Genomic DNA, 25,986 nt, shown 5'->3' on the forward strand with positions numbered 1-25,986 from the left:
AAAAAAAAATTTTTTAAATTTAAAATTTTTAAAAATTTTTTAAAAAAAAAGAAGATTTTTTTTTAAAAACATTAAAAATTGTGCTGCGTTTAAAAACTTTTTGACTGGCAATGGAAGTATGGATCACTAATATAAATAGTTATTTACCTTGAAATGTTTCAGTTAATTTAAAATGTGGATGTTTAATGTATGAGATTCCACTGTTGTAGTTTTCCTTCACTGAAGAACCCAATGTCTAAAAATAAGTATAAACACATTTAGTACACATTTAAAAACATGCAAATCTGTCATAGCTTTATAAGAGAAATGGCTGTAATTAGAGGCTACTCTAATATATGCATAGCAATATTCAATATAAATAAACCATAAAAACACTTTTAGTGTTATTACAATTAGTGCTCGTTTTTCAAACAACTGACGCTTGCCCTGTTTTGACCAGCAGGCGTCGCCGTTGTGTCACGAACGATTGGAAGCAGTGAATCATTTTTGCGAAGCAATTCGTTTAATTGATTCAAAACTTTGAAAAGCTTCGTTTCTCCCATCACGTCTTTCTTTTGGGAAAATTTGATTATTTTTAGACTTTTCTAACAGAGAATTCACCGAATTTGAGTGCATCTCTCTGAGCTGCCGCTGAGCGAATCTTACATGCTGGACCAAAGTTGAATGGTCCATGTGGCACGGTTCAAATCAACACCAATGTCTCATTTAGCATTAGCCATTTCACATATATAACATTAAATGTGATGATCATTAGTGCGACCAAACAAATAGTAAGAAACCATACGTCTAAACCCTTCATCAGCTGTAAAATAATACTAAACCTGTAGTAATGGTAGACTGTGATTTCAGTAACATAAGTAGTCCTATATACATTTCACCATACATTATTAACGTTAGGTTACTGTAATACATCTCTAAACAGTTTTACTACTTTCTTCTAATTTTTATTTACTTTATTACTGCTAGCGACCTAACTGGGACAGCTAAGTTAACGTTAACGTAACGTTAAGTTATTCATTTACAATCGAGCTCATTCTCCGCAATAACTTTACAATACACTGACTAAACATACAACAACAAAAGTTCAATTTTGAAGTGCATTTCACGTTCTTCTTATAAATATAATGTTATAAGAGTTATCAAAACCCTACTACTTACCTCATACTGATGCAGCAGCAGCTTCTTCTGTTGTCAGTCACTGTCGTCCGTTAAAATTTGAACTGTCGCCGCGGGAACCAATTTAACCCAACGCTGGGTTATTATTAAAAACAACCCAACGATGTTTAAAAAATATCCCAATGTTTTAGAAAATAACCCAACATAGTGACCCAATATGTGTAACCCCTCGTTTCCTCGTAACACGGTACAGTGGTTGTGGCGTGTAGTATAGGACCCCCACATTTCGTTATACGACACACATCGTAGTGAATGACAGAAAGAGAATGTCGAGGTTACGTAACGAGAATGTCGAGGTATGTCGAAATGATACGCTAATCATGACACACCGAATCTAAAGAGACCAGTTTTGTGATTTTTGGACAAATCATTCAGACGTTATAAAGAAAAATAGCCATTTTTCGTATCTCCTGACCACTAGGGGCACTGCACCGAAACACTGCAGGTAGGCTCAGGTCATGCTTGTTATAACACACACCAAGTTTGGTGTCAATATGACAAATTGTTACGGAGATATAGCCTCACATTGATTTTTGCTAGCTTTTCGTAGAATTCTTTCGCGTGTTATTCGTGAACGGCTGGACGAATCGACTTGAATTCCATAACTTTTTGCCAGCATGGTCTGAAGATGATCTGGATCAATTTTTGTGACAATCGGTGCAACGGCCTAGGACGAGTTCGAAAAAGTAGGTTTTACGAACAATTGAGAATAGCGAAAAACTAAACCTTACGATTTTTGAATTTTGGTGTCCATTCGACTCGGCATAAGCCAAGGAATCAGAGGAAAAAATTTTTTGTTGTGTGACTTACGGTTCAAACGTTATTAGCATAAATCTTTTGAAAGTTTGGACAAGTGGTGGCGCTAGAGAGTTTGAGTTAGAGACTCCAAACTTGCTATGGTTAATGTTGGGACTGTCCTCTATCAGTGTGCAAAATTATACAACTTTCCCGCAAGCGGTTCTATGGGCTGCCATAGACTTGCGGCAAGAGACTTGCGAAGAAGGAAGAAGAAGAAGAAGAAGAAGAAGAAGAAGAAGAAGAAGCGGAAATATAGCTGCAAGCAGCAATTGCGGGGCCAAGCACAAAAGACGCAGAATGAGGAGCTAAGCATGGCAATGAGCAACAGACCGACTACAACAATGAGTAATTAAAGCCATTTTAGGATGATATCAGTTAAAATGGCTGAAAAATCATAAAAACAACAACTAATCATATAATTTAATGGCTTATCACATTTGACCAGTAGGTGGTGCTGTTTTCAAATTGATGTGACGTGTTCCGTGTGAGTGACAATGACACACACAAAGTTTGGTGCCATTATATCAAAGCTTTACAGAGATACAGCCTCAGAGTCATTCTGGCATCATGCGTCAAATGTGTTGTGGCACTGTACGAAAACGGTTTTGTCTATCGACACGAAATCCATAACTTTGTGTCAGCACAGTCTGAAAATGATTTAAGTCAAATTTGATGAAAATCGGACCAACGGTCTAGGAGGAGTTTGAAACAGTAGGTTTTCTACATTAATCAAAATGGTGGACAGGATGTTTGGCCAATTTTGGGATAATGGGTATTAATGCTCTCGGCTTGACCCAAGGAATCTATTGACATGAGTTTCGTTACAATAGGTTAATGCAATCAGAAGTTACTAGCATTTAAGGAAATTTTATTATTAATGTTTAGTGAATGGTGTATTACTTTTGACCAATAGGTGGCACTGTTACAAAATTGATGTGGCGTGGTCAGTGTGAGGTGACAATGGCACATATAAAATTTGGCACATATAAAAGCACAAAAGAGGCAGAATGAGGAGTTAAGCACAGCAAGGAGCAGCAGACCGACTACAACAGTGAGTAACTTAAGCCATTTTAGGATAATATCAGTTGAAATGGCTGAAAAATCATAAATACAACCAATCGTAATAAAATTTATTGGCTTATCACTTTTGACCAACAGGTGGTGCTGTTTTCAAATTGATGTGACGTGTTCTGTGTGAAATGACAATGACACACACAAAGTTTGCCGTCATTATGTCAAAGCTTTGCAGAGATACAGCCTCAGATGTAGTTTGGCATCTTTCCAGCAAATTTGTTGATGCGCTAAACGAAAATGGTTTCGTATATCGACACGAAATTCATAACTTTTTGCCAGCATAGTCTGAAGATGATCTGAGTCAAATTTGGTGAAGATCGGACTAACAGTCTGGGAGGAGTTAGAAAAAGTAGGTTTTGTACATTAATCAAAATGGCGGACAGGAAGTTTGGCCAATTTCGGCATAATGGGTATCAATGTTCTCGACTTGACCCAAGGAATCTATTGGCATCAGTTTCATTCCAATAGGCTAATGTAAACAGAAGTTATTAGCATTTTTATAAATTTCATTATTAATGTTTAGTGAATGGCGTATTACTTCTGACCCATAGGTGGCACTGTTACCAAATTGATGTGGCTTGGTCAAAGAGTGTGGAGACAATAGCACATATAAAATTTGGTGTCAATATGTCAAAGCTTTGCAGAGATACAGACTCGGATGCAATTTGGCATCTTTCCAGTAAATTCGTTGATGCGCTAAACGAAAACGGTTTCATGTATCGACACAAAATCCATAACTTTTTGTCAGCATGGTCTGAAGATGATCTGAGTCAAATTTGGTGATAATCGGACTAACGGTCTAGGAGGAGTTCGAAAAAGTAGGTTTTCAACATGAATCAAAATGGCGGACAGGAAGTTCAGCCAAAATTGGCAAAATTGGTATCGGTGTTCTCAGCATGACCGAAGGAATCTATCAAAATCAGTTTCATTTCAATAGGCTAATGTACGCAAAAGCTATTAGCATTTTTCGAAATTTCGTTATAACTTTTGACCACAAGGTGGCGCTGGCCCCAAAATTTTTATGTACATTCAGGGCATGGTGCCGAACATTTTTGTAATTAATGTCGAAACGATACGCTAATCCGTTCTCAAGATACAGCATTTTAAAGCTAAATTCAAAATGGCCGACACCCAAAATGGCTGACATGGGAAAATTGGATATGGTTCGACTCGGTATGACACACCGAATCTAAAGAGACCAGTTTTGTGATTTTTGGACAAATCATTCAGACGTTATAAAGAAAAATAGCCATTTTTCGTATCTCCTGACCACTAGGGGGCACTGCACCGAAACACTGCAGTTAGCCTCAGGTCATGCTTGTTATAACACACACCAAGTTTGGTGTCAATATGACAAACTGTTACGGAGATGTAGCCTCACATTGATTTTTGCTAGCTTTTCGTAGAATTCTTTCGCGTGTTATTCGTGAACGGCTGGACGAATCGACTTGAATTCCATAACTTTTTGCCAGCATGGTCTGAAGATGATCTGGATCAATTTTTGTGACAATCGGTGCAACGGCCTAGGACGAGTTCGAAAAAGTAGGTTTTACGAACAATTGAGAATAGCGAAAAAACTAAACCTTACGATTTTTGAATTTTGGTGTCCATTCCACTCGGCATAAGCCAAGGAATCAGAGGAAAAAAAAAATTTTGTTGTGTGGCTTACGGTTCAAACGTTATTAGCATAAATCTTTTGAAAGTTTGGACAAGTGGTGGCGCTAGAGAGTTTGAGTTAGAGACTCCAAACTTGCTATGGTTAATGTTGGGACTGTCCTCTATCAGTGTGCCAAATTATACAACTTTCCCACAAGCGGTTCTATGGGCTGCCATAGACTTGCGGCGGAAGAGGAAGAAGAAGAAGAAGAAGAAGAAGAAGAAGCGGAATAATAATAACGCCAACGGATACAATAGGTGCCACCGCACCTCTGGTGCTTGGCCCCTAATAAGAATTCTAACGGATACAATAGGTGCCATCGCACCTTCGGTGCTTGGCCCCTAATAAGAATTCTAACGGATACAATAGGTGCCATCGCACCTTCGGTGCTTGGCCCCTAATAATAGGAACGCCAACGGATACAATAGGTGCCTTCGCACCTTCGGTGCTTGGCCCCTAATAACACCAACGAATACAATAGGTGCCACCGCACCTTCGGTGCTTGGCCCCTAATAATAAGAAGAAGAAGAACGCCAACGGATACAATAGGTGCCATCGCACCTTCGGTGCTTGGCCCCTAATAAGGCTTTCCTTTTATCATAGAAAAACTGGAATATCAATTAATAATTAATATATCAAATAATAATTTTACATTTGTCATTTCCAGGTTTGATAAAATCATGGAGAATCATTAAATAATAAGTATTGGAAATTTCTTCATAGAACAAACACTATCATTCAAAAATTTGGGGTGAGTGAGATTTCCAGTATTTAAAGAAAGGATGCATTAAATTGATCAAAAGTGATACTAGACACTAAAGACACACCTGCAGCCAGCCAGTTTGTAGGCACCTGAGGCTGTGTATTTTTTCTTATTCTGAAAATGTGTATTTCAAATAAATGCTGTTCTTTTATTCATCAAAGAATCCTAAAATCTTAATTTCTACAAAAATATTAAATAACAACACCATTAGTAAGAAGACATGTTTCTTGAGTGCCAAATCAGTGAATTAGAAAGATTTCTGAAGGATCATGTGACACTTTGTTGTGGAGTAATGGCTTCTGAACATTTAGCTTTGCCATCACAGGAATAAATTATATTTAGAAATATATTCAAATAGAAAAGTTACTATTTTCATAGTTTTTATTATTTTTACTGTATTTTCTGTCAAAAAAATGCAGTCTTTCAAAAACACACAAATCTTAAAGACCCCAAACCTTTGAATGGCAATGTACATCTTTCTGCTCAGTTCTAAAAAATTTTAATGAAGAGAAATTGCTCTTTGTGAATGCAATCGTAGTGATTTATGCTGCAAATGCTTTGGTTAAAAAGGTGTGGAAAACCTGAATAATGGATTGTACATTTATTATTAAAAGCTTATCAATTATAGGTTGTTATATGTTTGTGTTCTGTTCTGTTGTTGTCAGTAAATGATAAAACACAAGACAGATTGTTTAGGCTTATTTTATGTTAATAATGCAATTACAGGCTATGTTGCTAAATGTTGCTATGGCAACAGTGTCATATGTCATTGTCACATGACTGAACTTGGGTGTTCATTATGGCCGTTTCTGAAACAGAAGGCTGCATCCCCTGGAGGTCGCATTTGCAGGTGGCATACATCATCAAGACATCATTTAATCATCAAGACATCAAGACAACATTACACTTGCGAGTCATAAGCATTTTACAACAATTTACGCTTCACTAAGAATAATGGTCAGATTTATAACTGTTAATATTATACACTGACCAAAATTATAAAGACTTTTGTTGTTGCCCCCATTTTTTATGTACACTTTTTCTATGTACACAAAAGGCCTATTTCTCTCAAATATTGATCACAAATCTGTCTAAATCTGTGTTAGTGAGCACTTCTCCTTTGCTGAGATAATCCATCCACCTCACAGGTGTGACATATCAAGATGCAGATTAGACAGCATGATTATTGCACAGGTGTGCATTAGGCTGGCCACAACAAAAGGCCACTGTAAAATGTGCGGTTTTACTGTATTGGGGGGGTCCGAAAACCAGTCAGTATCTGGTGTGACCACCATTTGCCTCACGCAGAGCAGCACATCTCCTTCGCATAGAGTTGATCAGGTTGTTGGTTGTGGCCTGTGAAATGTTGGTTCACTCCTCTTCAATGGCTGTGCGAAGCTGCTGGATTTTGGCAGGAACTGAAACATGCTATCGTATACGCCAATCCAGAGCAGATGAGCTTCCCTGAGACGGTTTCTGACAGCTTGTGCAGAAATTCTTTGGTTATGCAAACCGATTGTTGCAGCAACTGTCTGGGTGGCTGGTCTTAGACGAACTTGGAGGTGAAGATGCTGGACGTGGAGGTCCTGGGCTGGATTGGTTACACGTGGTCTGCAGTTGTGAGGCTGGTTGGATGTACTGCCAAATTCTCTGAAACGCCTTTAAGACGGCTTATGGTAGAGAAAGAACATTCAATTCACAGGCAACAGCTCTGGTGGACATTCCTGCAGTCAGCATGCCAATTGCACGCTCCCTCAAAACTTGCAACATCTGTGGCATTGTGCTGTGTGGTAAAACTGCACATTTTAGAGTGGCCTTTGATTGTGGCCAGCCTAAGGCACACCTGTGCAATAACCATGCTTTCTAATCAGCATCTTGATATGCCACACCTGTGAGGTGGATGGATTATCTCGGAAAAAGAAAAGTGCTCACTAACAAAGATTTAGACAGATTTGTGAACAATATTTGAGAGAAATAGGCCTTTTGTGTGCATAGAAAAAGTCTTAGATCTTTGAGTTCAGCTCATGAAAAATGGGGGCAAAAACAAAAGTGTTGCGTTTATATTTTTGTGAGTGTAAAATAAGATCTTCTTTATGACATATGCAGCCTTCAAATGCGACCTCCGGACGATGCAGCCCTCCGTTTGAGAAACGACCTAAATGTCACTTAGGGACTTCTGGAGTTGAAAGTAAGGGATAATGCTTTAAAAAAGACCTTTCCAGATAATCACCAGTGTTTGTGACACCCACGTCCGCAGGTTCTTATTCAAATATCATGTTATGTGCCTATAATTATACATTTTCTTCTCAAAAGCATTCAATAAACTATAAACTGAAGAATACTGACTGACATCTTGGTGTTTGTTCAATCAGAACTCGCCTAATAATCTAAGCAGCATGAGTAACCCACCAGGAACGCCACGAGACGACAGTGAACTGGCTGGATCCTTTCTTCACTCTTTCCAAAATGAAAATGTGAGTGGTGACACATAAACATATGCCTTAACAATGGATTTTTTTTGGTCTATATAGACCATTTTGCTAGAACAACACTGGTCCAGAAGCACTTCCTGTTTTTTTGTTTTTTATTTTATTTCACATATACAAATACATCTTAAAGGTGCTAATGTAACATTTTCATCCAGTCAAATGTTATGTTGGTTGTATTTTTTTGTGATGTTTGTGTAAAGTTAAAAAAAAAAGAAACAGGAAGTGTATCGGGACCAGTATGTTTACATCTGACGAAATGGTCTATATTCTATATACTTTTTTTAACTTTAACTTTTCTCTTCCTTCAGTACTCACCAACAATGACAATGAGTGTGTGAGGAATAAGCTCCGGCACCGAGACACCACATGTCTTAAAGAACAAGGACCAACTTCACCAAGAACCAGAGTGAGTCTAACCTCACACATCCATAGGAACCAAATCCTACAGCAGCTCTGAATGAGACGGATGCTCCCCATTTCAGAACTGATAGATGAACTTACAGGAAGGACCTGACTGAGATAGGAGCTCCCTCATTTTAAACCACTTTAATATTTTTGTATAATTTTAATGTAGAAGGCCATACACACCAGATGAATGAATTTGCTTATTTTTAAGTGGATTTCAAACTTTTGGGATCTTGACAACACTGTGGATGTAGTGCATATTACTATGTACTTCTTCAGCGAGGATGTGCAGCATGTCTAACATTCCATTAGAGTATTTTAGGATCTAATCTCTTCTATTTTAAAAAGCCTCAAAACAAGTTTGTCACACTGTAATGGCTTTCTTAAAAAAAAAAAAAAAACCTTAATCCAGAGGAACGCCTGTGGCTACAGTGAATTTGATATGCACCAATGGGAATGACATACTTGAGACGATGGACTGTTAGCAAAATCAAAATTACTTCTGTTTATGTCATGTTGTTTTTTAAAAATGTATTTTACTGCTGAAGCCTTTTAATTTTGACGTTTTTCAGTTTTCCATGGGAACCTCAGATGACAACGTATGACTTTAAGAGTTTATTTTTGGGCAGGAGTTTGGTCAAACACAACAACACTACGTCATGCAACACTGCATCTTTTCTCACTGGCTTAGTTTTCATTTTCCCTTGTGCTGTTAAAAACCTGCCACAAATACCCAAAAGACAGTTATTTAACTGAACTTAGCCAAAAAAGACACGCCCTCTCACAATCAACTGCTTTTATTTCCTGCTAATTCCTTAAGACGTGTAAATATTTGTATTGACATTCAAAAACCGAGACTTAAACTGTTTCACAGACACGTAGTGAACAGAAATGGAATTCCGAGTCCCTGAACAAAGCGGGTGTCAATATCAAAAGTAAAACATTTTGTGTGGCCACCAGCTTCTTTAATTACTACAGAGCATCTTATCCACACGGGCCGCACCAGATTTGCTTGTTCTTGCGGTTAGATGTTACCCCACTATTCCACCAAGGTATTTACAAGTTCTCGAGCATGTCTGGGGGACATGTGATTACACATGGTTTGCCACTGTGAAGACGATCAGCTGTCCTTCTTATCTTACAGCTCACTGAACAAGCATGAAAAACATTGTCTAGACACTTTCCAAAAAATTCGGATTTTATAGAACTACCTATAAAATATAGCATGCTGAAAAAGAGGTGATTCTTTTTTGCGGGGTTTTAAAATTTTTTAAAGTTCCTCCTCCCTAGTCTGTCATAATATTGTACAGCCTTACTTGACCTGTTACATCATGTTGTTTAGCCTTTACTATATGTATTATGTTCCTTGGAATACGCAGTGAAATGACTTGTGTAATTTTTATGATTAAATTATTTTTCTGTTCATACAACTATTTCGGTCTCATGTCTTCTGCAAATAAATATGTATAAAAACAGTTGTTTCTGTCAACATTAGAAAAAGGAACAGTCATATTTAGTCTGAACTGTCAACATTTTCTTTATTCATAGTACTCATTTTGTCAATTAGGTTTAATGAGATATTTAAATAACTGTCATGATCATTCTGGCAAAGCTGCTTTGAATGGTCACGCTGCTCCATGTAGGTAGAGTGCCAGGAACTTCTTGAAGGTTTCAGGCTGATATCCTGACAAACCAGCAGGCACCTACAATGAAGAGCATGACATGTTCAATTGACAAGCCAACAACGACAAAACTTGACAACACTTTCTTATATATCATATATATAGCTCTGTTACTAGAATTCTGATTTGTTGAGTACAGCATGACAAGTATGCCTCATATTCTACACAGTAACATTTCTTTGTAAACCAAAAGCAAATGGCTTTCTGCACAGCACAATTCATCTGAGATTGTCAAAACAAATGGAAATACAAATACATACATTGTTTAATATATATTACCAACAACCAAATAAAAAATGCTGCCTTTAAATAAAGTTTACATTTTGGTTGGACAGGCCATACATTGCTGATTTTTAAAAAAATATTTTGACAGAAGTCTTTTATGCTTGCCTAGGCTGAATTTATTTAATCAAAAATTCAATAAAAACAGTAACCTTGTTAAATACTAAAAAAATAACTTTTCTATTTTACAATATTATTTAAATAATTTATTTATTTGATGGCAAAGCTGAATTATCAGCAGCCATTACTCCAGTCTTCAGTGTCACATGATCCTTCATGATATCACTGTTAAATAAGTCACTTTTTTTTTTCCTAAATTCACAGCATTTATTTGAAATCAAAAAAAACTGCAGACAAATCTTGATGGTCAAATGTAATTTATCTGAATGAACTCTACCTGCACAACTTTCTTCTTGATAAGCGGCTTGACCTTGGCAAACTCATAGAGAGGCTGGTCCTCATCCACCCATACCAGATTCTTCACTCCACTGTCAGACTGCAGGTCAGTTGTATTGAGCTGAAACACCACAAACTGGAAGAGACGGCCATTAGTGGCCACGCTCTGCACCACAATGGGTTTCTCCAGGACCCTGGGCTCCTTCTGCAGGAAGATGAGAGAACATCAGCAATCTACATTTTTATATTTTTTCAGGATTCTTTGATAAATAGAAAATTTGAAAGGACGGCATTAATTTGAAACAAAATTTTTTACTGTTGAAAAATAATGTATTTATTGCCATATTTGATCAAATTAATATGCATCTTTGCTATATGAAAGTATTCATTTCATTAAAAAAAAAATAAATCTTATTGAAAACTTTTGGACGCCAATGTACATGATATTGCCAAGCCCTCATCAATAGTTGTAATCAACGTTTTAAAGATATAAGGATCTTACCCCATACAGGGCTTGTGCTCGAGCCAGCGCATTTCCAAAGGTGAACATTACCATCTTAGCACGAAGCTGTTCAGGAAGTAGTTTTGGGGTATTTCCCATCTCCATCAGGAAGAGAGTATGGGCATGAGGGTAAGGATAGTCCTCTCTGAATCCTGACGAAAGGGAAATTATTTCTTATTGCAATTATGTGAAAATTATTTAAAATTAAGCATGCTAAAAGTCACTTTGATTTAAGAAACACTGACTGATTGACCACTTTATTGACTTTCAGTTTGTTAGTTTTTTTCCAGGAACTTGCTGTGAGTGATTGTCAGTGTATAGCGGCTGACCTGTGTCGCTCTTCTCCTGGTAAACATGCGTGTTCTGCAGGTCAATGGTCGGCGCAATGGGGTAGAAAGTCTCCAGAGCCTGATCAGCAGTGCTCTGGATTTGCTCCTGTCCGGCCACTACCGGTAAAGGGGTCATGGAGTTCAAAAGCAACCCATTCTGACCTCTAACCTGGAACATGTCCTCTCCTGGGAAAAGATGGATTTTGCATATTAAGTAACAGAAGTGGCAGTCCCTCCCCCATTTTTTAATTACAGTGTTGTCAGTAAAAACGCATATTTGTCAGTTTTTCAGAAACTGACATTTTTGTAAATATTACGTACAAATGTATAAGTGTACATTTATTTCCCGCAATTTTGTCTCATTTGCAATTAATTTTGTTTTGTTTTTTTGTAATTGAATTGATTTTTTTTTTTTTATCAAAAATGACAGCAAATACATTTATCTTATGAAAGATGTCATATAAATCCTCTTTCTATTTCATTAAGAAAATTAAAAAATATTAAGCAATACAATTGTTTAACACTGAAACTTCATGAGCACCAAATCAGCAATATGAGAATGATTTCAGAAGGGTCATGTGAGGGTCATGAAGACTTGAGTAATGATGCTGAAAATAGCTTTGCCATCACAGGAATGTTTTACATTTTAAAATATATATAAATTATATCAAATCCAAATAATTTCACAATATTACTATTTTCACTGTATTTTAAATCAAATAAATTTAGCCTTGGTGAGCATTTAATCCCAAAACTTTCTATGTAGTCCATTTAAAAAACAGAAACAATATTTGATAGAGTACTAACTACTACTAAGCGCAGTTGTTCAAAAATGCATCTTGCTGAAATAAACATACGGTATTGCACCCAGTATAAAATCTGGTTTCAGACTATTGCCCAATATACACCCACCTCTCCTCCAGGTTGCTGCCAAACTGTATTTCTCAGCAAGAATCCTCTTGGCTAGCTCAGGATGAGTGACCTGCAGGCTTCCACACAGGTGAAGCAGTCTGTTCAAGAGCGAGGGACTATAAAGGAAAAGATAAAACTCATTCTTTTAATTATTTTATGGTTCATAGGATGTTCACAGGATGCAAACATTTCCAACTCACCAAACGCATGTTCCCAAGCGTAATGTCATTTTGTGTCAATGTCAATATGGCCTTTTCATGTGACGGGTTTTTGTAGGAAGGAAAATGTTAAGGGCCAGCAGTAGTTGGGAGATAAAACAGCCACCAAAGGGCAGATTTTAACCGGGGAGATGAGTGATATCAAAGAGGCTCTTATGAATGGCAGACCTCCCAGGAGCAGTATTAATTAATAAAGGCTTTACAGAGTCGCTGCCTGCTGGGGATGCAGACTGGCCTGTGTTTAATGACCGTCATTAAATTCAACACACCATCAGAGCGACACGGCCCAGGCCAAATGCCACCGTCCATATTGAAGCTGTTGAGCCAATTATAAAGCGCTGGGTGAGAGGGGACAGTAGCTGCCGTGCACGCTTCATTCAAATGTGAGATTATGGTGCAAAAATGAAGAGAACACAAGGTAATTGTGGTACTATTTGCACCAGATTTACACCTAAACACCACATACAAAAAGGAAACTGTGGTTGTTCTTTACATATTGAGCATTTGCAAATTTTCTTTTTTCTTTTTTTTCTTTGATAGAATAAGCAAAAGTCAAACTTGGGAGGTTTACTGTTCACTATCATTTTATGTTTTTGTTAATGGCCCAAAAAGAACAGCTGTCTATTGTCTTTGTAACTTTTCTGTGCTTATTTGATGCACAAGGGGGGCAAATCTCTCAAGCATTAAACAAGCATGTGGCAAGCATAAGGAAATCACATTGCTGAGCTTCAGCAATAACACAAGTTCATAACTATAAAAAAAAAAAAAAAAAAAAAAAACAATCAAATGATCAACTCTGAAAACTCTAAACATGCTCAAGAGTTTAACACTGAAACTCACAAAAGTAAAGCTGTCAAACAATTAACAGCATACAAAATAAAAGTCTGAGTTTGCCTAAAATATGTGTGTCCTGTGTGTAATTATTATGTATATATATAAATACAAATGTTTAAAAATATATATTTACAAGTATATGTATTTATTATAATTTTTATATCATTTATATGTGTGAATTTATATATACATAATAATTACACACACATATATTAGGCAAACTCAAACTTTTATTTTGTATGCGATTAATCGCGATTAATCATTTGACAGGCCTAGACAGATGGTTGGTCAGTAAATATGTTTAAGTTTAATGAAAAAGCCACTGGTGTCATGATAGACTGTCCAGTCATTTTATTATTAAATTATTGTCATTAATTCATTATTGAAGATCAATTTCTAATTAAGGAATGATGTTTGAGACAAAGTCTCACCAAAATCAGTTAATTCTCAGCACATAGAGACCCTTACACCTAAATGAGTCTACCCCTCATGATTACTGTTATAAACATGAGCCACGTCTAAAAGGTAAAGGGGGAGGAGTTTCTACAATTTATAGCAATATTTTTAGTGTTTCACAGAGAACGGATTTCAAGTATAACTCGTTTGAAGTAATGGTGCTTCATATAACATTATCCAGAGAAACAAGTGTTAATGATAAATCCCCTATGACGTTTGTACTTGCTACTGTATACAGGCCACCAGGGCACCATACAGATTTTCTTAAAGAATTCGCTGATTTTATATCTGAGCTGGTGTTGGCTACAGATAAGGTCTTAATAGTAGGTGACTTTAACATCCATGTTGATATTGAAAATGATGCACTGGCAGCTGCATTTACAGACATTCTAAATTCTATTGGAGTTAGACAACACGTGTCAGGTCCCACTCATTGTCGAAATCATACTCTAGACTTAATACTGTCACATGGAATTGATGTCAATGCCGTTGAGATTCTGCAGCAAAGTGATGATATCTCTGATCATTATCTAGTCTCGTGTATTCTCCAGATGACTAAAACTGTAAATTCAACTCCTTATTACAAGTATGGTAGAACCATCACTTCTACTACAAAAGATTGCTTTCTAAGTAATCTTCCTGACTTATCTGAATTCCTCAGCATGTCCAATAGCTCAGAAAAACTTGATGATGTAACAGAAACTATTGACTCTCTCTTTTCCAGGACTCTAGATACGGTCGCTCCTCTGCGCCTAAGGAAGATTAAGGTAAATAGTCCGACCCCGTGGTATAAGAGAGCAGCCCGGAAAATGGAGCGCAGCTGGAGGAAAACAAAATTAGAGGTTTTTCGTACAGCTTGGCGGGAATGTACCCTATCGTACAGAAAAGCGTTAAAATCGGCCAGATCTGATTACTTTTCGACTCTTTTAGAAGAAAACAAACATAACCCTAGGTATTTATTCAATACACTGGCTAAGTTAACAAAAAATAAAGAACCAACAGGCACTGACTATGCCCATCAGCATAGCAGTAATGACTTCATGAACTACTTTACTTCTAAGATCGATACAATTAGAGACAAAATTGTCACTATGCAGCCGTCAATAACAGTGTCGCATAAGATAGTGCGCTATAGATCTACTGGGGAACAATTCAACTCATTCTCTATAGGTCAGGAAGAATTGTATAAACTTGTTAAATCATCTAAACCAACAACTTGTATGCTAGACCCTATTCCATCTAGGCTACTAAAAGATTAATTCATCACTGTCATTAGGATATGTCCCCAAAACCTTCAAACTGGCTGCTATTAAGCCTCTAATTAAAAAACCACAACTTGACCCCAACGAATTAACTAATTACAGACCTATCTCGAATCTCCCATTTCTGTCGAAGATATTAGAAAAGGTTGTATCCTCACAGTTATCTTCCTTCCTACAGAAATATGATATCTGTGAGGATTTTCAGTCAGGTTTTAGACCGTACCATAGTACTGAGACTGCTCTTATTAGAGTTACAAATGATCTGCTCTTATCATCCGATCGTGGTTGTATCTCTCTGTTAGTGCTACTGGATCTTAGTGCTGCGTTTGATACTGTTGACCACAACATTCTCTTGAATAGAATTGAGAATTATGTTGGCATTAGTGGTAGTGCATTGGCATGGTTCAAATTGTATCTAACTGACCGCCATCAATTCGTGGCAGTAAATGAAGAGGTATCATATCGATCACAAGTGCAGTATGGAGTACCACAAGGCTCAGTACTAGGGCCATTACTCTTTACGCTTTACATGTTACCCTTGGGTGATATCATCAGGAAATATGATGTTAGCTTTCACTGCTATGCTGATGATACCCAGCTCTATATTTCTTCGCGGCCCGGCGAACCATACCAATTTGAAAAACTAATGGATTGTGTAGTTGAGTTAAAAAATTGGCTGACAAGTAATTTCTTACTGCTAAATTCTGAAAAAACAGAGGTGTTAATTATTGGGCCTAAAACCTCAGCGTGTAATAACCTACAACACTGTCTAATACTTGATGGCTGTTCTGTCAATTCTTCGTCATCAGTTAGGAACCTAGGTGTGCTATTTGATGGAAATCTTTCCTTTGAAAACCACATCTCTAGTATTTTCAAAACTGCATTTTTCCATCTCAAAAATATATCTAAACTACGACCTATGCTATCAATGTCAAATGCTGAAACATTAATTCATGCATTTATGACCTCACGGTTAGATTATTGTAATGCTTTATTGGGTGGTTGTTCTGTTCGCTTAATAAACAAACTCCAGCTGGTCCAAAATGCAGCAGCTAGAGTTCTTACTAGAACCAAAAAGTATGATCATATTAGCCCGGTTCTGTCTACACTGCACTGGCTCCCTATTAAACATCGTATAGATTTTAAAATCTTGCTAATTACTTACAAAGCCCTGAATGGTTTAGCTCCTCAATACCTGAGCGAGCTCCTATCACATAATAGTCCCTCACGTCCGCTGCGTTCTCAAAACTCTGGCAATTTGATAATACCGAGAATATCAAAATCAACCGCGGGCAGGAGATCATTTTCTTATCTAGCGCCCAAACTCTGGAACAATCTACCCTACAATGTTCGGGACGCAGACGCACTCTGTCAGTTTAAATCTAGATTAAAGACCCATCTCTTTAACCTTGCTTACACATAACAAATCAACATATTCTTATAATTCAAATCCGTTAAAGGATTGTTAGGCTGCACTAATTAGGTCAACCGGAACCGGGAACACTTCCCATAACACCCGATGTACTCAGTGCATCGTCAGAAGAACGGCATCTACGCTAATATCAGTCTGTTTCTCTCTTATTCCGAGGTCACATTAACCACCAGATCCAGTCCGTATCCAGATCAGATGGTCACTGCAGTCCCCCGGATCCAGTCCGAACCCAGCCCAGATGGTGGATCAGCACCTAGAGACGACCTCTACAGCCCTGAATGTCAGCGGAGTCCACATCAACTAGATGAGCCCCAGAGACGGATCTACAGTGAAGACCACATCACCTAGACGGCTGTCGGCACAAGACCACGGGAACTTTGGCCAGAGGAGAACTGGCCCCCCGACTGAGCCTGGTTTCTCCCAAGGTTTTTTTCTCCATTTGTCACCGATGGAGTTTTGGTTCCTTGCCGCTGTCGCCTCTGGCTTGCTTAGTTGGGGACACTTTCTCTTAACACAATATTGCATTTTATTTTATTGTTTTTGATTAACTACCTTTACCTAAAAAGTGAGTGTTTACTGTTGCCTTTGGCATTGTTGATGTACTGTTTCCTATTTAATACTGTACAGCCGCCTTGTCACAATTCTGTATTGTTAAAGGCGGTATATAAATAAAGGTGACTTGACTTGACTTGACAAAGCCATTTATGAGAAGTCTTGCTTCTAAGCATAGTGAGATCAGTAATACAGTAAGGGTACCCACCAGAACCTCTCTCTGGGTGGCCGGTGTTCTGTGGTGTCCCACAGTCTGGAATTTTTAATGGCATTCTGTACTCTCTCATCTTGATTCTCAATCTGATTGGCTGGATCTTCAGCAGGAGTGAGAATCTGAGCAGGTAAGCCTTTAATGAGGAGTGACTTACTGAGCCAGAGGGCTTGTCGAACACCTGCATACAGATCACAATCAAACATATCAGGCCAAAATTTATGCATATACATGGAACATAAATAAAATAATACATACACTATGTATACAGATGAAGTCAAAAGTTTAACATACACCTTGCAAAATCTGCAAAATGTTATTATTTTACCAAGATAAGAGGGATCATACAAAATGCATATTATTGTTTATTTAGTACTAACCTGAATACGATGATAAAAGATGTGTACATATAGTCCACAAGAGAAAATAATAAATGAATAATATAGCTGCAAGCAGCGATGGGCGGGCCCTCGCCGCCAGCGCATCCGCAACCCTGGTGCCATGAGAAAAATGGTGCCTAGCGGGCACATGCACTGACAGTTACCCTGTGGCAGTTTGGATTGAAGTGTTACAGCAATGAAAGGGTTAAAAGCAAAATTCTTTTAAATAATTCTGACAGACTGAGAATGAGCTGAAAAAGATTCCTTATCCTATGAGGTCATCTTGTGTTCATCCTTGGTATAACAGTCTTCATCTGCTAGTTTACATATGTGATATTTTAAATGTTTTTGTAGTCTCTGAAAATATGATAAACATATTTCCTAAGAATAACTTGTTTTTCATATGTAAAAAGTTGTGAAGAGTTAGGATAATGCACTTTAAATGCTCTCTCTCTCTCTCTCTCTCACACACACATTCTTGCATTTGTGGTTTACGGGGACTCTCCATAGGCGTAATGGTTTTTATACTGTACAAACCCTATTTTCTATCGCCCTACACCTACCCTACACCTAAACCTAGCCCTCACAGGACACTGTGCACACTTTTTGAATTTCATAAAACACTGTTTAGTATGTTTTTTAAGCCTTTTGTTACGGGGACACAGGAAGTGTCCTCATAAACCATGTTTACGTTGTAGTACCCATGTCATTATACACATTTGTGTCCTCATAAACCACAAATGCCGGAACACACACACACACACACACATAACCACCCAGGCACAAACTCAACACATACACTTAGCAGCAAAATCCCATCCCTCCACACAGAGTTAGAGTGAGAGAGTTAGAGTGAGATCAGATGTTTAATAGTTTTTTAATTTTCTATTTTTAGTAGACTATTTTATATCGATGGAATTAAGCATTTATTTTTCAGAATGACCAGTTCTGTGTCTGTCAAAAAGTTTTGAAGTGTTTGGATACTGCCTTTTAAAGATTATGGATATGTTTTTTACTGCTAATTTAATAAATCACCATAAATCAACCGTTCAAGATATCCCGAATCCGCTCACAATTTAACATCTTCAGTATGTTGGCATCATGTTGACAAAGTTTGGTGTGAACTACTTATTCCTGCTTGGAGGAGTATGAATTTATTTATAGCCTGATTTTTCCAAAAATCCACGTTCAAATCAAAATAGCAGGTCGCAGCTAATGGGTGTAAATTAGAAAGTTGTCCGGCTTGATGAGAACAATATACATTACAATATACATAACAATATTCATTACGTTTGCACTACTCTAGATTATTTTTTGTCAACTTTTTGAGTCTGTCTCGGTGGACCCTTTAAGCGGTGGCTCTATTGTTTACACTCGTGACCAGCTGCTAGCTCTTAGCCGGGCTGATCTTCGCTACACAAGGAGTCCGGAGATTCCTGTGGAGATTCGGAGGAAAAGACGAGGCTGTAGAGCTGGAGTTAAGCGCCGGGAGAGGAAACGGAGGTACAAACCTTGTGTACCATCTGTTATTATGGGAAATGTCCGCTCTCTTACCAATAAGATGGACGAGTTAGCGGCGCTGACGAAGCTGGAGCGAGTGTACCGGGAGAGCAGCCTGCTGTGTTTTACTGAGACATGGCTCAATCAGGACACACCGGACTCTGTGATCTCTTTGACTGGATTTACATTCGTTCAGGCGGATCGAAGTGTGGCGGAGAGTGGTAAGAAGAAGGGCGGGGGTTTGGCGCTGTTTGTGAATGACAGATGGTGCAACCCTGGACACATTAATGTGAAAGTACAACTCTGTAGCAGGGACATTGAACTGTTAGCGGTTAGCGTTCGGCCGTATTACATCCCACGGGAGTTCTCAGTCACCATAGGTTAAGGAAGTTAAGATTTGGACAGAGGAGGCTAGTGAGCAGCTTAGGGACTGTTTTAACATTACAGACTGGGATGTTCTCTGCAGTCCACATGGGGAGGACATTAATTCACTTATACACTGTGTTGCGGACTACATAAATTTTTCTGTGGAGAATACTGTGTCTTCTACGAGAGTACAGTGTTTTCCCAACAACAAGCCCAAGAAGCTTGTGCAGGGGATGGAACAAAATAACATTCGTGAGGTGTGGAGAGGACTGAAATACATCTCAGGCCATGGAAAGAGTGGGGATGTTCTCCAGGTCATAGGAGACCAGGCATGGGCAAATGAACTGAATCTGTTTTTCAACAGATTTGATTCTGCCCGGCCCCCTGCCCCCTCTTCACACCCCTCCAGACAAGCCATCCCCCCTCAACTATCACCATTCACACCTCAGTTCCCTGCACAGTACTCTGCCCTTCTTCCCACTGTCACTGAGGGCTCAGTTTCAGCTTCAGCTTCAGACCAGTCAACACCCACCCCCCTTTGTCTCACTTTGGACCAGGTTAGGAGGGAGTTAAAAAAGACCAAGGCCAGGAAGGCCACAGGCCCTGATAACATCAGCTCCAGGCTCCTCAGGGAATGCGCAGACCAGCTCTGTGAGGTTGTTCTGTTCATGTTTAACCTGAGTCTTAGTCTGGAGAGAGTCCCGGCACTGTGGAAGACCTCCAGTGTGGTTCCTGTTCCCAAAATTTCACATCCAAAGGAGCTGAACCACTATAGACCTACTGTATTAACCTCCCACCTGATGAAGGCCATGGAGAGGATTGTCCTCAGCTACCTCCGAAACCCGGTGAGCTCAGTATTGGAACTGCTGCAGTTTGCCTATCGATCTGGCATTGGAGTGGATGATGCCATCATCTACCTGCTGCATCGGGCACTGTCTCATCTGGAGGCCCCTGGGAACACTGTGAGGGTCATGTTTTTTGATTTCTCCAGTGCTTTCAACACCATCCAATCATCACTGCTGAGAGGGAAGCTGGAAGTGGCAGGTGTGGACCAACATCTGGCTGCTTGGATCATCGACTGTCTTACTGATAGGCCACAGTTCGTCAGGTTGCGTGACTGTGTGTGGAATGAAGTAGTCTGCAGCACGGGGGTACCTCAAGGGACGGTACTCTCCCCATTTTTGTTCACCCTGTACACAGCTGATTTTAAGTACAACTCCCATCACTGTCACCTGCGGAAGTTCTCAGACGACACCGCCATTGTTGGTTGTGTGTCCGGGGAGAATGAGCAGGAATACAGGGGGGTCATTGCTGACTTTGTCGACTGGTGTGAGGGAAACCATCTGCTATTGAACACCAGTAAGACAACAGAGTTGGTGCTTGACTTCAGAAGGAACCCTCCAGCTTGCACACCTGTGAGCATCCAGGGCTCGAACATTGAGATTGTGAACACTTTTAAATACCTGGGTGTTCACTTGAACAATAAATTGGACTGGTCAACAAACATACATGCCCTGTATAGAAAGGGCCAAAGTCGCCTCTAATTGTTGAGAAGACTAAGGTCCTTTGGGGTATGCAGAGAACTCCTACGGACTTTTTACGACACAGTAGAGGCCTCAGTAGTTCTCTACACTGTTGTGTGCTGGGCAGGGAGCAGCTCGGACAAAGATAGGAAAAGACTTAACAAGCTCGTTAAGAGAGCTGGTTCTGTCCTGGGCTGCACACTGGATACCATCGAGGAAGTGGCGGACAGTAGGATGCTAGTAAAACTGTCATCCATTATGGATAACTCCTCCCACCCCTTGCACCACACTGTGGAGGCTCTGAGCAGCTCCTTCAGCACAAGATTGTTACTTCCACAGTGCAAGAAGGAGCGTTTTCGTCGATCATTCCTCCCCACAGCTATAAGACTTTATAATACATCACTGCAGTGACATACACATGTTTGTGTACATTGCTTGTTTCTGCTGCTGTGCAGTATTTTTAGACCATGTGCTATTTTTTAGATTATCCCCTTCCCTGTTCATCCCCATAACTAGCACTGAGTATAGGTCATATGATCCCATGGATCCTGTTAAACTGTCTTTTTTACTACTGCTGTTGTTTCTAAGGAATTTCCCCATTGTGGGATTAATAAAGTCAAAGTCAAGTCAAGTCATACATACCAAGTTTGGTGTCTGTAGCGAAGACTAACCCCCCAACTTCTGACAAAAGGTGGCGCTATAGAGCGCCTCCTGCACGCCCATTTATGAGCCTTTGCCAGTGTCTAACTATTATTAATACTGATGTGTGTGTTGAGTTTCATGAAAATCTAAGCTTATTAAGTGCCCCAAAAACACAGGAAACAAATGTTAAAGTTTGACACGTTGCCATGGACACAGCATTTAATGTATCAACGACCCCTTTATAGATTCTCATCGGCCATGTTTTGACATTATTCTGATGAAGTTTGAAGCAAATCGAGTAAAAATAATCATGTGATATCAAAGCATTTTTAAAAGAGACACACTTCCTGTTGCCATTTGGTGGCACTATAACTTTGTCTCCTAATAGTCACATCTATGTGATCAGCATCATACAACAAACAAACCGCTGAAGTTTCATCCAAAATAGACAATGTGTGCAGTAGTTATTAGCCATTTCCTGTTTCTCATTTCTCGCCATAATTTCAACGCCTCGCCACAGCCAAACCCTCACAATTTTTCATCCCCAATGTCTTGAGATCAGGTTGACCGAGTTTGGTGGCAATTGGGTAAAAAACCTAGGACTAGTATATCAAATTGACAAAACCCAGAATAACCAACTTCCTGTTGGGATTAGCTAATGACATAGAGTGCGAAAGTTGTTCAACTTTATGAGTTCTATATGTGTACTGAGTTTCATATGTGTAAGTGCAAGTATGTGTGCTATATGACCCTCAAAATTCCAGGGGGTGCTGTAGAGTCCTCTTGCCACACCCATGTACCAGTCTCTGCGCGGCCCTAATGGCTGCAGATTCCAAGGTGTGTGCCAATTTTCAAGAGTTTTTGAGCATGTTAAGGGCCCCAAAATCCCCCAAAACCTTGAAAAAAAAAAAAAAAGAAGAAGAAGAAGAAGAAGAAGAAGAAGAAGAATCCTTCGAAAAACAATAGGGCTCTCGCCGTTTTAGGGCTCGGGCCCTAATAAATTATAAAAATGACCCCGTTTAAAAGTTTACATACACTTGATTCTTAATATTGTGTTTTTACCTGAATGATCCACAGCTGTGTTTTGTTGTTTATTGATAGTTGTTCATAAGTCCCTTGTTTGTCAGTTAAACTGCCTACTGTTCTTCAGAAAAATCTTTCAGGTCCCACAAATTCTTTGGTTTTCCAGCATGATGCTCCAGAAGGCAAAAAAACATGCATTAAGAGCCAGAGGGTAAAACACTAAACAGAATAAAGATGTGTACATTTTTCTTATTTTGCCTAAATAGACAAAGTAAGTTAAATTTACCCTAATCTTCAAGTCAAAAAGTTTTCACCTCCCAGCTCTTAACACGTTTGAACTAGAGATGCGCGGATGAGCTCAAACGTCACCCGAATCCGCAGCTTCAAATAAATTATCCGCCCGCACCTATATTTTTCTCTGATTTAGATGACCGCACCCGACCCGCCCCCGATTTTACAATTATTCTAATTCTTAGTTTTGCATGATGATATGATGAATGGATGGTTCGTTTTTAATAGCAGATTGATTCAGCTGATCTGCATATCGCTGCACACTTATATAAGCTTAATCGTTCGTGCTTTTAAGCCAAAGCCACGCTAAAAAGAATAACGTTAACTGACATCTAGACGTGACTCTCCGCAATCTCTGATGAAAGAGGTTGGGTGTTTCAACGCCTACCGGATCCTTGGACAAAAGTTTACAGTGGTTCAGCCAGTTTAAGAAATTTCGGATCGTAAAAATCTAATTCTTTACATTTTAATGTATTGTTTTCGTTATAATGTACAGATTTCAATTAGTAATCAATAATAATTTTTATTTTAATACTTGGCGTGCCTCTCTTGACATGCTCTCGCGTATGAACAGGCAGCAAATCTGGTGCAGGCGCGGACGGAGCGGAAGCGGGAGCGGGCGCGGGCGCGGGCGCATCAGGCGCAATCATTAAACAAATTTCAAAGGAAGCCGGCGCCAGGGTCCTTACCGTCTTTGCTGGGTGTTTTGAGAGAATATTTAAATTTATTCACATACGATTTAGTTAGAAATGGTGGCCTGTCATGATTTTGGCTAATGCAGGACACTACTGAATGATGCATCAGAGGGGATTTAGAAGTGGGTATACGCAAAGCCGCCTGATAAAGAAACGAGTATACGCAGGTTCTGCACTACAGCACTGCATATTACCCTACTTAAGTATTTAAAACAGGTCCATATGTTAGAAAATATAGTTAATATTTGCGTCATTATTGATTTATTTCATCCACCCGCAAATAATCAGAATTTATTTTTTTATTACCCGACCAACCCGACCCGCGGATTATCCGCAGCGCCCGCGGATATAACCGCCATCCGCGCATCACTTGTTTGAACCTTCTGTAATAGTAATAGTCCCTCAGTCGTCCTCAGTGTAAAAAGATGGATCTCAAAATTATATAGTCATTGTTGGAAAGGGTTTAAAAAATAAATAAATAAATAAAAAATACTGAAAAACCAAAGAATTTGTGGGACCTGAAGGATTTTTCTGAAGAACAGTGGGCAGTTTAACTATTCAGGACAAACAAGGAAACAACTATCACTAAACAAAAAAAAAACATAGCTGTGGATCATTCAGGTAACAACACAGTATTAAGAACCAAGTGTATGTAAACTTCGAACAGGGTCATTCAAATATTATTTTCTCTTGTGGACTATATGTAAATATCTTATTCAGGTCAGTACTAAATAAACAATAACATGCATTTTGTATGATCCCTCTTATTTTGGTAAAATAATTATAATTTTGCAGATTCTGCAAGATGCATGTAAACATTTGACTTCAACTTTTGACTAAATGCTGTATCTATAATTTTTCATAATATAATAAACATTTAATAAACAAAATATCTAATATAAGATGTATAGATAGGACATAATTTTATAAAAATCATCTATAACATCATACATCGTATCTCTCCCACAAATATCCAATGAAACACTATAACTACCTTCCAGCACATTCGTCCTCTGGTTGAATATGTAACATGGTTTGTCTTTATACAGAGGCATGTCTTCTAGTTTAGGGGACAGATAGTGATTCGGTTCTTTCCATCCACGTTCCCAAGGAGGAAACTTTGGCTTTGCAAGTCCAGGGACGAAGTGCATCCTGTCGGCATAAGAGATCGGCTCCAGTCCTGCTATTTCATGGACCACTCGAGGTTTTTTTCTCGGAAGAATTTTTCCATATAAGCAAGAGCTGGTTGACAAGCAGCGACGTCCATGTGGAATCATAATGAGGACACTATGACAGTCTTTTGTTTTACGGTTTTGAGTTATTTTAGCTGCCGACGTGATAATTCTTTGCACTGTTGCGTTAAGCATTTTTACTAGCATGGATAATAAATGTCTGAAATTAATATACTAGTCTATAAGCAACAAAACTAAATGATGTTCGTCGTTGTGACATTTTCTCGTTGCCCTCAGGAGGCGGCCATGATTGTGTGACGTCACGTGGAGAGGCTGTCTTCTTCTGGAAACAGTGAACGTGTATGTTGACAGATATTACGCATCACTGCCATCTATCGATCATTGTAGGTTACTGCATAAACGTTCTCGAAGCCACATGCACTCACAGGCCACTTTATTAGGTTAATGTAGACTCAGTTTTCTTTTCTTAACTGACAAGAGTGGCACGCGGTCTGGTCTTCTGCTGCTGTATTCCATTTGCTTCAGGGTTCAACATGTGTATTCAGAGATGCTCTTCTGCCTACCTCAGTGAACAAGTGGTTGGTTACTGGAAACAACAACCACCATGCCACTTTAAAGTCTTAAATCACTTAAATCTCCCTACTGCCTTAATGCATTCAGTTGTTGCCATATGATTAGCTGATCAGATATTTTTCTTAACATCCAGTTGAACGTGTACCACTTTATTTATTTTCTAACTGCTTGTTTTCTTAAAAAAACACTCTAACACTAGCTTTCTCTATTCTTTTCCTATCCTATCTGTTTTCTTTTTATTTATTATATAATTACTGAAGAAAAAACACTTGCTACTTTACTGTGTTAGGCTAAGTGAGACTTGTCATAGCACTTGCATATTATTGCTCTTTTATTGATTTTGATTGCTTCCATTGTCCTCATTTGTCAC

The 25,986-nt window shown here is 38.8% G+C and overlaps 2 protein-coding genes across 2 annotated transcripts in view; one reads left to right on the forward strand and one right to left on the reverse strand.

Moving 5' to 3' along the window:
- The window catches only part of ssbp3a (single stranded DNA binding protein 3a), a 55,161-nt gene extending 45,366 nt beyond the window's left edge, over nucleotides 1–9,795 (forward strand). Inside the window, exons 11-13 of the mRNA XM_051129838.1 lie at nucleotides 5,387–5,456; nucleotides 7,841–7,942; nucleotides 8,266–9,795. Coding sequence (XP_050985795.1) covers nucleotides 5,387–5,456; nucleotides 7,841–7,942; nucleotides 8,266–8,295 — 202 coding nt within the window. The 3' untranslated portion in view covers nucleotides 8,296–9,795. The remainder of the gene's footprint in view (nucleotides 1–5,386; nucleotides 5,457–7,840; nucleotides 7,943–8,265) is intronic.
- Nucleotides 9,796–9,881: 86 nt separating this feature from the next.
- Nucleotides 9,882–25,361, reverse strand: mrpl37 (mitochondrial ribosomal protein L37). The gene is made up of 7 exons (XM_051126526.1): nucleotides 24,845–25,361; nucleotides 17,428–17,611; nucleotides 12,466–12,581; nucleotides 11,554–11,739; nucleotides 11,225–11,376; nucleotides 10,724–10,927; nucleotides 9,882–10,065 (listed from the first exon to the last, which is right to left on the reverse strand). The coding sequence occupies exons 1-7, from the start codon at nucleotides 25,227–25,229 to the stop codon at nucleotides 9,988–9,990; spliced, it is 1,305 nt and encodes a 434-aa protein (XP_050982483.1). The 5' UTR covers nucleotides 25,230–25,361; the 3' UTR covers nucleotides 9,882–9,987.
- Between the last annotated feature and the right edge of the window lie 625 nt (nucleotides 25,362–25,986).

The sequence above is a fragment of the Labeo rohita genome, chromosome 2 (genome assembly GCF_022985175.1).
Source record: "Labeo rohita strain BAU-BD-2019 chromosome 2, IGBB_LRoh.1.0, whole genome shotgun sequence".
Lineage (NCBI taxonomy): Eukaryota > Metazoa > Chordata > Actinopteri > Cypriniformes > Cyprinidae > Labeo > Labeo rohita.

Excerpts from the sequence above, each read along its gene's own strand:
- mrpl37 (XM_051126526.1), bottom strand. The coding sequence starts at position 25,229 with ATGCTAGTAAAAATGCTTAACGCAACAGTGCAAAGAATTATCACGTCG. Across the intron at positions 17,612-24,844 it reads GAGGACGAATGTGCTGGAAG|GTGTTCGACAAGCCCTCTGG; the intron begins GTAGTTATAGTG and ends ATCTGTATGCAG. Across the intron at positions 10,928-11,224 it reads GAGCACAAGCCCTGTATGGG|AAGGAGCCCAGGGTCCTGGA; the intron begins GTAAGATCCTTA and ends ATCTTCCTGCAG.